We start from the raw sequence: 16899 nt of genomic DNA, 5'->3' as shown, positions 1-16899 counted from the left end.
GCACCATTGACTACCATAGTAGTTACTAAGGAAGTCAGTGGTGCCCCAGAACTGTTCGGCTGCAAACATTCTTCCAAATATCTTCTTGTATGTTCAGTGGAACAATAAAACGTATACAGGTTCGCAACAACTTAAGGCTGAGTAAATGATGACAGAATTAATTTTTGGGTGAACTGTTCCTTTAATTTCCACAAATGAGTCACAAACCAAAAAGTTCATCTTTGATGTCGACGTCCGTTCAGTTACATCTATTATACCTCTCGTCGTCGAGGAAAACACTCGTGACAGCAGAAGAGGTGGGCGCCATGGCAACGCTGCCATGGTGACATCTTAATTCTGTCCTTCTCTTTGCATGTAGAGAGTTTGATAATGTTGGATAAATGGATTGTGACGGCACGTTTTTTGAAAACGTTAAGAAACAAGAATCCATATCTGAATTAGATAAGCATAGGTGTATTTCTTTAAAAAAAAAATTACAGACGCCGTCTGTAAATACACAGATCACTGAACACTCTAGACTAAATGATAATGATTGTATGTGGAACATTATATGTTCATATGAAGCATACAGCGAAGACATAATCGTCTTAAAAAATATTTCACATATTATAAATGTGTCTGATATACAACACTATAATGCCAAAGGCTTTTATGCACATGAAGAGAAAAATAAAAAACGTGTAAATTGTAAAAGTAAAACGTGATGATGTTTGAACATGTCATATTACATCGACCTGAGCTTTAATACAAAATATAACATTTAATATAAATATTAAATATATTAACCATGATATTTGTGGTAAAACTATGGTAAAAATGTTTAACTAACGTAACGTAAACACGTTTTCTAGATTTCTGTAGTAAATCTGTAGTTAATTTTCGGTTAAAATATTAAATCTATTATTTCAATTGAAATGATAAAATTGCCTTAATTAATACAAAATATAACATTTAATATAAATATTAAATATATTAACCATGATATTTGTGGTAAAACTATGGTAAAAATGTTTAACTAACGTAACGTAAACACGTTTTCTAGATTTCTATTGTAAATCTGTAGTTAATTTTTGGTTAAAATATTAAATCTATTATTTAAATTGAAATTAAAATTTTGTAAAATTGCCTTAATTAATTGTAATACAAAATATAACATTTAATATAAATAGTAAATATATTAACCATGATATTTGTGGTAAAACTATGGTAAAAATGTTTACGTAAACAGGTTTTCTAGATTTCTATAGTAAATTGTTGTTAATTTTCGGTTAAAATATTAAATCTATTATTTCAATTGAAATTAAAATTGTGTAAAATTGCCTTAATTAATTGTAATACAAAATATAACATTTAATATAAATATTAAATATATTGACCATGATATTTGTGGTAAAACTATGGTAAAAATGTTTACGTAAACACGTTTTCTAGATTTCTATAGTACATCTGTAGTTAATTTTCGGTTAAAATACTAAATCTATATCAGAACTGATAGCCTCATGGGCAGTGCTCCGACATGTGGCACGGTTGCGCATCGGGTGACCCGGGGTTCGATTCCCGTCTCGTGGTCCTTTCCCGAATCCACCCCCTTCTCTCTCTAACACTTCGCTTCCTGTACTCACTAAAACTGTACAAATAAAGACAAAACGCCAAAAATAAATCTTAATTTTTTTTATATATATATTCAAATCTATTATTGAAATTGAAATGAAAAATTGTAAAATTGCCTGCATTAATATGAATACAAAATATAACATTTAAAATAAATATGAAATATATTACCCGTGATATTTGTGGTAAAACTATAGTAAAAATAAACAACAACTAATAAAACCATGGCTAGTTTTCCATCCAACATGATACCATAGTGCTATGGTCTTACCTGCGAAAACGCAATTCCAAACGTTACTCCAGCAATAATGCCCATGTTAGTCTCGATAAAGGACGTCACCAGCTCATAGCAGCCCTGAAACGAAAGATTCGATTGAAATAAAAAAGAAAACTACGTTGGTGAGTATTTTCGTGCACTTTTATTTCTCCGTTACCTGTTGGTAGACTTTGCCGGCCGCTATGGTGGCATTCCGCATGTCAGTGGGGTGACAATCGGATTTGGTAGCGCAGCAGCTGGGCGGAATTCCATTGGCGGGGAAATAAACGCTGGAAAACCAGCTAGTGTAGTTCATAACGCCACAACAGCGCAACTAAAGATAGAAAGTGAGAGAGATGTTTTCTTGTTATCAGAACAAGCGCATTAGTGAGACCTCCGTGTGTCCACTTACACTCCTCTGGACGTTGTCCACCGCAATGCTTTTCTCATCCTGGGCATTATAGTTCAGAACAGCCTCATTGTAGGTTCTCAAAAAGGTGCCTTTGATCTGAGGAAAACACACACACTCCATCAGATGTCCACAACAAGCCCTCCTGGTGTGTGACAGATGGAGAACTACAAGATGCATTATGGGCTATCAGCTGAGAATCGGAGTTGTGTTTGTGTGTCGTACCTCATGACGAAAAACAAAACCCGAGATGCCAGCGACCAGCTCTGCCAGGAAGACCAGAGACAGGAACATTGCATACTAAAGAGAAACGAAAAAAAAAAGACTGTGACCAGGGTGGTGAAATATTATATGTTAAATATAAACAGTGGTTGAATTTTATTAATACTATTGTGGAAAATCACATCACATGTGTATAGTTAAAATGTTTACTATTCTATAACTGAAACAAAATATATTGAAATAAAATTGAATATATATAAATATTAATTTGCATTCTTCAGATTGGATTTGAATTCAGTTGTGAATCATGTACAACACTGGTTGATTTAGATTCAGCTATCTCACCAGCTTGAGCATCCATGGACTTCCACGGCAGGTGGCGAAACATCCGAACAGCCCGAAAACAATGATGGTGGTTCCGGTTCCGATGAGCACGTACGGAGCGTTGGTGGAGTTTTCAGCTATCAGTGAGATATACGGGCCCAAAATGAACTTTCCCCATAATCCCACTGCCAACAGGATCGCCCCTGTGATCTAGAGAAAGTGGAAAAATCAGATCTATTAAAAAGTGCCTTCATGTAAAATTACATAAAATAAACAAATAAAGATAAAAAATAAATACATAAAATCGTACGATAAACCCGGTGAGCAAAATGCAGAAGACACATTTTCTTAAAGAGTACATAACATGAGATCATGAAAATGACATTTCATGCAGTGTGTAATATTGGCGTGTTTGAAAGTAAGCAGTTGTAAATCCAAAGGTGAATGAATAACAAAGTTATTGGCTTTGAAAAAAGGGAGTCGATTCTGAATCACGCATACGAGTCGTCCCTTGTCGTGGATTTACGTCACTACATATAGACCCCGCCTACGTTTTGCTAGGACTGCCCGCGAAAACTTCACTCTTCTCCAACAAACACTGTAGCTCGTGAGCCTCATTCGCGGTAGACCAATCACAGCAGACTAAACCATGTGACCAATCACATCAGACCAGGCTAGCGGAAAGGAGGGGATTAGACAGATAGTAGTAAGGTAAGATAGAAGTAAGGTAAGAATAACTGCCTATTATTACGAAATAATAGTGTTTTTACACCTTCCATGTACATAAACTTGTTGTTGGACACTCCATAAACCAACGTAGGACCTTAAAAATCCCTAGTTATGTACTCTTTAAACATAAGAATATTGTCTTATTCTAGATTTCTTTAAGCCTTAACGTATAAACCTCACTAAATGATTGATTTTATTTCTAATTTTCAAACAGCCATTTTTAACAGTGCAGTCAGCATGTTTACATAAAAATAAACGACTGTCAGTTTTGTATGTTGACCAGGAGAGGGCGCTGCTGTATCAACAATATTCACCACTTGAACCTTCTATGAAATTCTCACTGTAGAACAAAATGTGTGCAAACAAGATATGAGATTTAAATACAAAATACGAGATTTAAATCAAACTAAACAGAACTACGGCAAAAATAGCTACCATAAAGATCTACAAAGTGTTGACTTTTTAATTTACAGAAAAGTAAGAGTATGAACATGAATCAAGATTGTATTTGTATTAAAGCTATAAAAGCTATACAAATTCTAACATAAAAACAAAAAATACAAAAACGTATAAAACAAAAACATGATTTAAATTTAAAGTTTATTCAAAAGTACAAAATAAACATATGAAGAGTGGGAGGAAATGAAATGTCTACAGGGTAACAGTAAAGTGAAGAGTATAAATGTGTATTATATGTTTTTGCATATATAACGTATTAACACAAATTAATATATCAAGTAAAATAAGGCACCTTTTGTAACAGTTATTCAATAAAACAGCAATTTGAGTTCAATCTTTCTTTGTTTATGAAGTTTATATCAGCGGTTTGGAGGACACAGGAGGTCCTGTGGGTGGAATGTGTAAAGTGTAAAAATGTAAAAGTACGATGTGATCGACGTGGCCCACTCAGAAAAGCAGTGCAGCATCTTCTCTCATCGACATCCTACGATGAAGTCAGGTTTCTCGCCTCTGAAAGTGTCACCTTTCTCACAGATGTGTTAATGAATGTGAGGAGAGCTGAGAGACACAAACGCTGCTCCAAAAACACATCACAGGAACGACTCCAAAGACTCAACTCGATTTAAACAGAACATTTACGAAGACACAAAGATTTTACGTGGTTCTTAAAATGCTTTGTTAGTTGACAGCTCAATAGGTTTTGAAAAAAAGAGAAAGAAAGTGCTATCCGATTTAAGCTGAATGAAACCCCCATGTTATCATGCACACCATGTCCACCATAGTATCGAGTACACAATGTCCCGTCTACAGCTCACGCTGAGAGAGAGAAAAACAGCTCTAACTTTCACAAGTGAAACCAAACATCCGAAGAACATTTCAATCCCAAGAGCATTAGTGTGAGATAAAGACATTTTTGGACATGCGTTTCATTATAACGAGTCCTTTACACAGTGCTGTACATCAGAACGCAAAACTAGACAGCGGACCGGACCTTGTGTTCTACGAGAAGGCCAGAAAAGCAATGTTTTATTGAGCGGGAGGATATAAATTATTCATACGTGTCATACTCTCTTTCAGTCTTAGCCAGGGGTCTGTTTAATAACTCGCAACCCAAAAAAGTCCTTGATTCTCCAGTCTGGTATGTAAAAATCACACGTATGCTTTAAAATACAAAACAATAAAAGATCAAAATCAAATCTTCGAAAACATACATTTTCTTTCCCCGTGACAGCTGAATTCATCTGCTAACCAAATGTGAAACATTAAAGGGATAGTTCACCCAAAATTGAAAATTCTGTCATCACTTAGTCACCCAAATGTTGTTTCAAATCTGTATAAATAAATACAAACAGAGATATTCAAAATAATGTAGGAAACCAAACCATTGTGGGGCACCATTGACTACCATAGTAGTTTCGTTTCCTACTATGGAAGTCAATGGTGCCCCAGAACGGTTCGGCTACAAACATTCTTCCAAATATCTTCTTGTATGTTCAGTGGAACAAAAAAAACGTTTACAGGTTCGCAACAACTTTGCTGAAGTAAATGATGACAGAATTTTCATTTTCGGGTGAACTTTCCCTTTAATTTCCACGAATGAGTCGCAAACCAAAAAGAGGTATTCAAAATAATGTAGGAAACCAAACCATTGTGGGGCACCATTGACTACCATAGTAGTTACTAAGGAAGTCAGTGGTGCCCCAGAACTGTTCGGCTGCAAACATTCTTCCAAATATCTTCTTGTATGTTCAGTGGAACAATAAAACGTATACAGGTTCGCAACAACTTAAGGCTGAGTAAATGATGACAGAATTAATTTTTGGGTGAACTGTTCCTTTAATTTCCACAAATGAGTCACAAACCAAAAAGTTCATCTTTGATGTCGACGTCCGTTCAGTTACATCTATTATACCTCTCGTCGTCGAGGAAAACACTCGTGACAGCAGAAGAGGTGGGCGCCATGGCAACGCTGCCATGGTGACATCTTAATTCTGTCCTTCTCTTTGCATGTAGAGAGTTTGATAATGTTGGATAAATGGATTGTGACGGCACGTTTTTTGAAAACGTTAAGAAACAAGAATCCATATCTGAATTAGATAAGCATAGGTGTATTTCTTTAAAAAAAAAATTACAGACGCCGTCTGTAAATACACAGATCACTGAACACTCTAGACTAAATGATAATGATTGTATGTGGAACATTATATGTTCATATGAAGCATACAGCGAAGACATAATCGTCTTAAAAAATATTTCACATATTATAAATGTGTCTGATATACAACACTATAATGCCAAAGGCTTTTATGCACATGAAGAGAAAAATAAAAAACGTGTAAATTGTAAAAGTAAAACGTGATGATGTTTGAACATGTCATATTACATCGACCTGAGCTCTTAAAACCCTACATCATGATGCAAAGTGAGAGAGAACGAGTGAGAGAGATGCTGATTTAATACACGTCTGATGCCAACAGGAAGTAGCTCTTCTCCATTTCGCCGAGCTCACCGCCTCACTGCAGAGACATTCTTCTCTTTGCATTTTAAACGTCTGATCAAAGCTAGTGTTGTTCTGTAGGCTTGAATTCGGCTCAGAGAGAACAAGCGTGCACGCGTGTGTGTGAGATGCAAACAATCGTGGGCACTATGTTCTGCACTTCCTGCTGTCACTTCCTGACCCCAGATCTTAGAAATCATCACGTCTAATTTTGAATATCACAAGTTTAAAATAATCCAAAATAACGAAATGTGAATACTCAACTACTCCAAATCACTTTTGACTGTTAAAATTATCGACAGTCAACATCTAAAATGAAACACACACCTTGTCGTTTTTCGAGTAGATTAGAAAGTTAATGTGTATTTTCTCACAACTGCCTCACAAATCTCACAATCTGATCGTGAAATCATCCAGACCAATGACATCACCGTAAGAAAGGGATATTAAAGGGACAGTTTGCCCCCCCCAAAAAAACGGTCATCATTTATTCACCCTTGAGTTGTTTCAAATCTGCACAAATTTCTTTGTTTTGATGAACACGGAGGAAGATATTTGGAAGAATGCTTATAACCAAACATTTCTTGGCCGCCATTGACTACCACAGTAGGAAAAATGACAATGGTAGTCAAAAGTGCCCCAGAAGTGTTTACTTTCCTACATTCTTTGAAAAATCTTCTTTTGTGTTCAACAGAACAAAGAAATTTGGTCACACTTTATTTTGTTTGCATCTCACACACACGCGACGCTTGTTCTCTCTGAGCCCACTAGCTTCAATCAGACGTTTAAAATGCAAAAGGATGTCTTTGCAGTGAGCTCGGCGAAATGCAGAAGAGCTACTTCCTGTTAGCATCAGACGTGTATTAAATCAGCATCTCTCAGCCAATATGCTAATAATAGGCATGCTAAGAAGCAACTAGTTAATATAGTGAGAATTGGTCCCTATACTAAAGTGTTACCAGAAATTTATACAGATTTGGAACAATTTGAAGGTGAGGAAATGATGAAAGAATTTTTATTTTGGGTGAACGGTCCCTTTAAGAAACCGAGCATCTTACATAGACAAGTCTTATTAGTCACAGCCGATAAAAGCCAAAAACTAATTTCACCGTAAATTCACCCAAATTTCATAGCATGGTTGGTTGAGCGCAGTCAATGTGCCTGTCCCTTGTCGAACCAATAGGAGACAACTGTATCCATGGCAACAATAATCCCCAAAACCCTGTAATCTCAATCTACCAACCACCGGCAAAAACATTTCCAGTTCGACTCGTGTGAGGTCCACCATCATTTAACCTTGACCTTCCGTATCTCCACCTAAAATAAAGATGATATGAAAATATATTTTTTTGCATGTGATTAAAGGTTTTCAGTTTTCATTAAAACAATCTCTCTCTCGTCCTGTTGTTTGAATGCTGGACGTCATTTTCAACCCGCTGTCCGCAAGCAATCGGGTGTGTGAGACAAATGGTCAAACACACACATCCCCAAACAACAGGTGACGTTTGACCAGACTGGAAAAGCTTTCGGGTGTACAGAGTAAAAACATCTTTTTTCACCCAAAAATGACAAATACATCATCATTTACTCACTCTCATGTTTTTCCAAACGTGCATGACTTTCTTCTGTGGAACACAAAACAAGATATTTTGAAGAACGTTGGTAACCAAGCAACATTGAACCCCATTGACTTACAATATACGGACACAAAACACATTTCTCAAAATATCTGTCATATACAGGGTTTGAACAACATGAGGGTCAATAAATGATGACAGAATTGTCGTTTTTGGGTGAACTATCCCTTTATGTCTACTAGCAAAACATAGACACAGCGTTTGACAAGAACGACGCATAAAAGACATCAAACAAAAATGATCTCGTTTATTTTCAACGGAAGGTTGCTGCGGGGAATTGTGTGGGTTCGGACCGAGCTGGTAATTTTCCTTGTCTTCCACTTCATTGCTCTCGTCCATTAGACCGCCGCACATCATCGTGATCCGGCGTTAAGTGCTGTCTGTCCTGAGAGGGTGGGTTAGACGGCCGACCGCACGTTTAATGGCCATCTCCAGCTGTCAGAGACGCCGCGCTCCCCGCCGATCCTCTTTCACTCTCGCACCGTTTCCGAGAAACGTTAGATTAAAGTTCAGCGAAAAGGAGCAGAGGGGGAGTGCTGGCGATAGCCTTCGTCTAAATGACACAGTCTCGAAGGAGTTAATGCATTTGAAAGGTCTGTCTCATTATACAGAGAGACAACTGACAGGAAAATGGACGCTGACTCTGGATTTAAACTGACTGAGAGTAAACTGACAGTTGCTAGCAGTTAGAAGGAAAATAGATAGATAGATAGATAGATAGATAGATAGATAGATAGATAGATAGATAGATAGATAGATAGAACATGACACTAGAACACCCAGCGTCACGCTCAACACATCTCAGAGCGACCTGCGCTACGTGCTGCTAACACCTAACAAACGCTTAGCGTGCCTTCTGAGTGTAATACTGCTAATCGCTATGTCAGAACAAAGTGAACACAGGCATCTAGCACCACAGCTAAAGTCAGACACTAATAATAGCGTCTCTTTCATTACCAGGTCTGTGTTAAAGCGGTCGGAGTGTAAAGTCAAAGATACGCTAGCAAAACATGACTGGCGGATTCCTGGACCCCACAACAGAAATTCCAGTCACCTTTGACTTCCGCTGCCACAAACTAATGAGAAATCTCCCAGGAACGCAAACTTCAGAGCTGTCCCCTAAAAGCACACATACATCTGGGAGACGTCTATTTGATGTGTGCATTTACATCTGCAAGACGTATTTTTTATCGTTTGCTCATCTGCACTACGTCTCAGAGACATCTACTTTCAGATATCATAAAAAACGTCTCTAAGATGTTAATGATTTGGAATGTATGTAAAACTGCTCTTTCTAAGACGTTTATCAGATGTTTTAAAGGGGTCATATGGCGCGAATATGTGTTTTTCTGTGTCTTTGGTGTGTTATAAGTTGCTCATGCATGTATTAGACACGTAAAATTGCACAAATGAAAGTGTGGGAACAAAAGATGCATTCTATCTAAAAGCGAATGCTCACCCAGACCTGCCTGAAACGCCTCGTGTAACCTCACCCCCACAAATCCATGTCAGTTGGTGGTATGATTTGACTAAGACCGCCCAAATGTATACGCAAGTAATGTGGGCGTACCTGTCCCAAATCCCTATCCAATATACCTATCCAAATATGGTAAGAGGCGTTACATTTCCGTCACACGCTTGCAGTATTCTACCAATCACTACGCACTGGTTAACTTGCCAATCATAGCACACCTCGCTTTTCAGAGCCATGAGCTTTGTTAAAAATCTGCTCGATTCAGAGAGGCGGGGCAAAGAGGAGATACAAACATGCACGGTATGTGGAAAATACAGCGTTTTTGAACCTTAAATCGTGTAAACACTCATTGAAATACATTTAAAACAAACTATAATATTCATTTTAGCCGTGTCATATGACCCCTTTAAAACAGCAGATGTTTTTCAGATCTCCAGGTCTTTAGCAGACAACTTTCAGAGGTACTTGTGCTATCTGGGTGCTCTTCACCTCAATGACAAACTTTACGAAGAGACTTTACAAAATTGTAAAAGCTACTTGGTAAGAGTGTCAGTTTCACCAAAAAGAAAGTTTTGTGATTATTGCTTAATAATAATACTAATAATACCAATAATTATTATTATTATTAATGACCGACATAACAATGTGTAAATTACTAAATTTGCATTTTTGGGTGACCTAAGCCTAAATATTTCTTGCAAATCTTATCAGAAACCACTGACTTTTAAATGGAATTCAAAGCAGACAGTGTTTTTCGGGTCACGTAATAATGTAATTATAGCATCAACTGACAGACGATAACTACTGTTATTACCCAGCCAAACTCTGACCCCTCGGGTTTGAAAACACCAGCATGTTACGCTTTAATACGTTAAACAGTTAATACTGGGTTATACTACATTCCCATCCATTCAAAACACATAATCAGACTGTGAAATGAGACATTACATTACGGTACCTAATACATGAGAATGGACACATTTCTAGAAAAAATAAACAAAGCAATTACTGTTATAAATGTTAACTTCCATTTTTCATTCAAGTCATCCCAAACAAATCAGATTTCACTTGAATTTATTTTCGATTGATTTAATTCTCAGACTCAAACGATCTGAATCGAGGCTCAAAGCTTCTTCACTGATAACTGTATTTATCAGACACTCCTTTGACTTTTCTTCTCTTCCTGTTTACAAAACCACAGCGAGTGTTTGACGCAGATAAAAGGAGGTAGGGATCCTGTTTCTTGGGAGATACCACCTTAATCACCCCCGGGGAATTCATGTAGAGCACAGGAGGAAAATGTGTTTTTGTTTTGGATGTTCACCAAAGTAGTCTAAAATGAAGACCAATGTTGCAGAGGTTACATGCTATTTCATGCATTCTGACTCATTTACACTGTTAAACGTGCTGGCTTCTCAAGCTTACAATGGTCAACTTGTCAAAAAAAATTGTTGAACGTATGACGCAGTATTTCTGTGCTCGATTCAGTCCGCCAGCGTTCGTACAGGTTTCGGAAAGTTTTTTTTTGAACATGGATTCCCGTTTCGTAACAAGAGTTTTCTTAGTCCCTTATTGGACAATTCTCCTGGAAAAGAATGCCCACGCGTCATCCAGCGAGCGAAAGAGCACTCCCATCAATGCTGCTTCACTCGGCTGACGGAAGTTTAGCGGTGTTTGTTTGCTCAGTGCATTTCGGTGATGAATGTTATATAAACAGTGGATATAATGCTGGATTTGGAGATCGTTTAAAACTGCTAGATGGTGCGGTCCCAGCGTTAAAAGATGCCGGGCATGAACCGCACGTGGTAAGTCAAACTAAGTCATATTTCTGTGTTTTGTTGGCAATCGGCGTGTACGTGCATAATGTAAAAAAAACACGAACGTATAGTGAATCAAAAGTTATGCAGGGAAATGCGATTATGTATTGTATGCTCGTGCTGTAGTTCCGCCCACCCCGGCACGCCTCCAAGAGCTCGACTTTTTACGGAAATAATCACACAGCTGTATGTCTTTTATAAATCTGATCAACCTAAATACTCTTCGAAGATACGAAGTATGCAATACTACTATATAGGTACTCAAGATTAATATGAGATAGGCGTGTGTTACCTCATCTTTAAACTACAGTATGTATCAAAAACACATTTTGTTATAAGTAAGTGCATTTTAATGTTCAACCATCTTCACACAAATCGTTATCACAGCAGATAAACTCTATTAAACTTTGAGACTTAATTCACAAGATTATACAAGATGTATCATATCACTGTACAAGACAGCAAAGCAAGACTAGACCAGACAAAGATTGGGCAATAGTTAATTGGGCAATGTTCATTTTTGTTTAACATCATTAAAATTTCACATCACTTCAGGGGCGTAGCTACATGGTGGCCACGGCTACCCCTGAATGATCGATGGCCACCTATCTGGCCACCTCTGTTGTGCGAAGCAGTTGTAAGATGTGTGTCGGAGTTTTCGGAGTGCTGCACAGATCATTTATCATATGCATTGAAAGTAACGCGAGAACATTATTCTCGCGTTAATATGATGTCATACTGTGACGCACTGACACAAACAGTCTGAGCGCTATAGCTGAACAGTTGCTAACCGCTTCGTGACAATGTACTGTCTGTGTACCATGGAAGTTCATCGCGAGCAGAAGGATCAGGTCAGTAAAATCAGTCTCGTTTAACTGGATTTCATTCATTAATTACATTTTCGCGAAAGTTTAAGTTGGGGTACTGTAATGTTTATTTTCTATAAAAAGAGAAAATAAGCTAGCAAATTATTTTAATATAATGTTAGCACATGAAAGCATTGCAAATAAATTGTTTACTTTACATTCTTTGTGTATGTTTTTGACCAGCAAACTATGTGTAATGAAGAATTGGTGTAAATTACAGTAGAAGTTTAAGAATTTGTGTCTGTAAGGATTTTTTGGTCACCCTAATAAAATCACTGGGTCTTACCTGGCCACCTCTAAAAAAAAAGTTCTGGCTACGCCCCTGCCTCACTTCAATGACGAGTACTCGCAATGCATTTTTAACTAGCAGCAATTTGCGAACAAACGTTGTAAACAAACCAAAACGTTAGCTCATGAACGAGTGTTTATTTTCTATGGCCGCATGTTGAAGCCATAACCAATGTACATAATTCTACATTCAGTCGTTTCTCCTGCTTTACGAAAGGAACGAGAACCGAACACATTTTGAATTTTAACAACATTAAGGAGAAACAAACAAAACATCGTCAATGGCCAACGCACAAAAGCACGAGATCTATCAGCGGCACTTCAGTTCTTCACCCTCTCATTTCCATAATAACACCAAAGGGCACCAATGAAACCGGACTGGTAATTGTCTGCCATAATGAACAGACCTGCCAACGCTTGTAACATTGACTTGGAGCAAATAACTCTGGCGAAAAAGCAACAAGATGTTGAAATGGTACCAATTAGAACTTAGTAATATAAGCGTTATATATTTTTCTTTCCGGCAGTATAGACAAAAAGAATTAAAAGAGACAACCATTAGGTCCGATCTGACACTTTTAGTAGTAACTAAGACGTAGAAACGTTTGCTAAAATGCTAAAATAAAAAAGTGTATTATTGTGTTTCATAGATGAGTTTGTTTCTGTGACGTTTTCTTTAGTTTAGTCATTTGCGTCTTTCTATATTTTGCGACAATAGCGAATCAGAAAACAGCCTGCTCGTCTTTTCAGATTTCAGGGTTCAAAGTGGGTGCGAATAAGATTTCGTTCGCTGTATTGACTATACCAGCGGATTATATATAGAAGCCGGGAACACTGGCAGGGTGTCTGTAGTCTCATGCTGTCTTAATGTGTATCAGTTACACACACTGCAAAGTCATCCTTCAGTTCATATACCATACCACGGTTTTACCACAGTAAAAGACGATCTGACCTAATATTCAGCTTTGCGTGCTTCAGTCACGCTCTATCCTGCATGTATTGTTTTAAATATGCATGAAAAATGATTCAAGATGTAGATCACAAAGTGTGGGAAGCATTTTCGAAGAGAAAATCACGGGGGGCTTTCACAGGCGAACGTACACGTGGGAAGGTGGCATGGGGTGTTGCGTTACGTCCAAAGCTGTAAAAACATCGACTAAGCTGAAATGTGATCGCGCCGCTGTCCTGACTCTAATTTAAGCTCTAAGGATTCAGATCTCTTGTCAGGGCCTTTTCTACGTCTCTAGATAATAAATACAATTAAAACAGCCCTAATGATCTCAATGGACGTCTATTTACATTACTGAATTGTTTTTTTTTTGTTATTGTTATATGAGCCATTAGTAACCATAGCGCACTCTTAATGGATTTGTTATGTTATATCCAAACCAGCCCTACGTGACATTAAAACATTTAAAAAATATAAAAATTGTTGCTGGGCAATTAATGCCATTCTGTAGCATTGGCATCAGGATCCAAAATACATTCTGATGGGATGGGATTTCGCTGTTTCGCACATTTTTCTTCATCACTTGATGCTGAAAACTACACAAAACATGATACGGCTTGTTAACATTATCTATACAAACAGCAGATGTTTGTCATTATTAGCGCTATGCATGAATGTGATCACCGTGATAAAAACCGTCCGGGTGTGTAACACGCAATTCTTCTGTTGGTTAACAGCAGGTCTCTGTGTCATCTGTTGCATCTTCACTTTCTAACCCGGTCTGGTTTTTCTCAGACGGTCTGTTCCAGACTGCTTCTGCTAGAAATACTCGGTGTGTTTCGTGGTTTCTCAGGTTTAACTTTGCTGTATCCAACTTAAAACTGTCCACAAAGCCAACGATTAAAGAATGAACTAAAACTGAACTTGCGTCCTTTACAGCCATGTTTAGGTTGGGGTCAAATGAAACGTGGCGTAAACTTTGACTCCGATCTATAGTCTCCAGAAATAAATGACAAGCTCCGACCGTTATTATACGGTCTCTGCCTCGATACTACAAAAGCAGGATTTAGGTCAAAGACTGGATCGCTTTGCCGGGTACGGGATTATAGAGGGAAGGAAACAGCCGCTGGTCGGTGGCGAATGTGCCACTATATATTACTGAAGCTCCAGTAAACACAGAATAAGATGCTGTGAAGACTCAAGAGTCTGTTACCTACTAACACTGATAGTGTTGACCTACGTGACAACTGAACTCACTGTTTCCAAACACAGCTTTAGTTCACAGCTCAATGTGTGTCATACAAGATAAATGACATTAAAATCGATGGCATGGGTTTGGGGCGGGGCTATCTGTTTGCTTGACAAATGGAGGATTGGTTGGAAAGCTGTTTGGAAAAATGTTCTTTACGATTTCATGTGTCACAAAGCATTTGTGAGACTGCATGGTTGCTTCAAATATGGACAAACCCAACTGCTGGTCAACCCAGCCATGGGCTGAAACAACACAGCATTTTGAGTTAAAACGGCTCAACTCTTGGGTTGGTCCATATTTTACTCATCCCAGCATTTTTTTAAAGTGCAATCTTTATGCCCATGATCATTTTAAAACTCCTTTCGCAGCCTGTTCAACGATTAATCGCGATGAATCGCATCCAGTTTAAAAGTTTGCGTTTACACAATGTATGTCTGTGCACTGTGCATATTCATTTTGTATGTATTTAGGAAATATTCGCGTGGCTATATTTATATAGGGCTGTCAAACGATTAATCACATCCAGAATAAAAGTTCGTGTTTACATAAATACATACTTAAAGGGATAGTTCTCCCAAAAATGTTCTGTCATCATTTTCTCGCCCTCGGGTTGTTTCAAACCTGTATACATTTCTTTGTTCCGATCAACACGGAGAAAGATATTTGGAAGAATGTTAGCAATTTCAGTTTTGGGACATCATCCACGACCATAGTAGGAATAAAGACATTGTGTATTTTTTTGTTCTGTTGAACACAAAATGAGATATTATGAAGAATTTAGGAAAACAAACCGTTCTGGGGCACCTTTGACTACCATTTATTTTTTCCTACTATGGTAGTCAATGATGTCTCGGAATTGAAAATTACAATCATTCTTCCAAATATCTTTCTCTGCGTTTATCATAACAAAGTAATTTATACAGGTATGACATTACACGAGGGTGAGTAAATGATGACAGAATTTCCATTTTTGGGTGAACTATCCCTTTGAAATACATACATGTATGAGTATTTGTTTATAAATACAAATATATATATATATATATATATATCTCCAGCAATGCCGTTACAAACCATCATCTCCATCACTGAGGATGAAGATTTCCTCGTTATTCTTCATATTCGTGTTACATATGAAGGTCACTGTAACCCTATAATAAACCTGTTTATAAAAAACAATAATCTGACCACATGAGGATCTTAATTTCAAATACATAACTAAAATGCTGTATATTTATCCATATTTTAATTAATATTAATATTAAAATATATATAATATAATATAATTAATAATGGCCAGCATATGATAATATTTCATTAATATTACATTGATAATTAAAAATTTGGATAATTTGGACATTAAAATTAAAATCACACTTAATAATGCGCATCTATCCATGTTTGTACATTAATGTAACAAAATAATAACGTTTAACATTTGATGCACGTATCATGTGGCTTATACAAATCTGAATAATTTACATTTTTCGCCTTAAAATTCACATTGTGCATCAGATTTCTGAGAAGAAAAACTAATAACACACAAATATCATAAGGTTTATATGATTTAACACACAAATATCATAAGGTTTATATGATTCAATACGGCCTTGGATGGGTCCAGCCCCACCGTTATGGAGATGCATTTGTTTTCCAGCGGCGCAATAACGCAACAAACCCTTTTTAATACGAAAACATCCATTCAAAAGACTTACAATATGCTTCAAAATCATTAAAAACACATAAATGCTGTTTAAAAACGAGCGTCACTTACCCAGAAGACGAAGGAATAGACGATAAGGAGGGATTTGAGGCAGGTTATCACTGGTTTGGTCTCCATTCTCCTCGATGCCATGAGCGCAGTAGCTTTGGGCTGCTGTGATTCTCCGCTGCGCCTCCGCCACTGCGGTCCAGTCACTCTCGACCCGCCTAGCCAATCAGAGGGCGAGATGGTTAGAAAAAGTCTCGCCTTCTGTCGTCAGGCGTATTGCTGACCAATCAAAAGAGGAGAGGGAGCGTTGAAGCCCCGCCATTGAGGAAAGACGCCCTCTGCTGGGCGTCACATGACGGTGACGACGGTTGCGCTAAAGGTGAGGCAGGTGCCTTTGC

General features: G+C 37.6%; 1 protein-coding gene across 1 annotated transcript; it reads right to left on the bottom strand.

The window, feature by feature from the left end:
* Nucleotides 1-1397: 1397 nt before the first annotated feature.
* On the bottom strand, nucleotides 1398-16706 carry tspan7b (tetraspanin 7b). Its single transcript, XM_057326272.1, has 7 exons — nucleotides 16565-16706; nucleotides 2844-3032; nucleotides 2502-2576; nucleotides 2280-2375; nucleotides 2046-2201; nucleotides 1883-1966; nucleotides 1398-1627 (listed from the first exon to the last, which is right to left on the bottom strand). The coding sequence occupies exons 1-7, from the start codon at nucleotides 16643-16645 to the stop codon at nucleotides 1622-1624; spliced, it is 687 nt and encodes a 228-aa protein (XP_057182255.1). The 5' UTR covers nucleotides 16646-16706; the 3' UTR covers nucleotides 1398-1621.
* Nucleotides 16707-16899: the final 193 nt, after the last annotated feature.

The sequence above is a fragment of the Triplophysa rosa genome, linkage group LG25 (genome assembly GCF_024868665.1).
Source record: "Triplophysa rosa linkage group LG25, Trosa_1v2, whole genome shotgun sequence".
NCBI classification, from domain to species: domain Eukaryota; kingdom Metazoa; phylum Chordata; class Actinopteri; order Cypriniformes; family Nemacheilidae; genus Triplophysa; species Triplophysa rosa.
This window is presented reverse-complemented; position numbering and strand designations above follow the sequence as displayed.

Coding starts and splice junctions, on each gene's coding strand:
- tspan7b (XM_057326272.1), bottom strand. CDS start 16,645: ATGGCATCGAGGAGAATGGAGACCAAACCAGTGATAACCTGCCTCAAA. Junction 2,577..2,843: donor GTCCATGGATGCTCAAGCTG/GTGAGATAGCTG, acceptor GTTTCTCTTTAG/TATGCAATGTTCCTGTCTCT. Junction 2,376..2,501: donor GTTTTGTTTTTCGTCATGAG/GTACGACACACA, acceptor TGTTTTCCTCAG/ATCAAAGGCACCTTTTTGAG.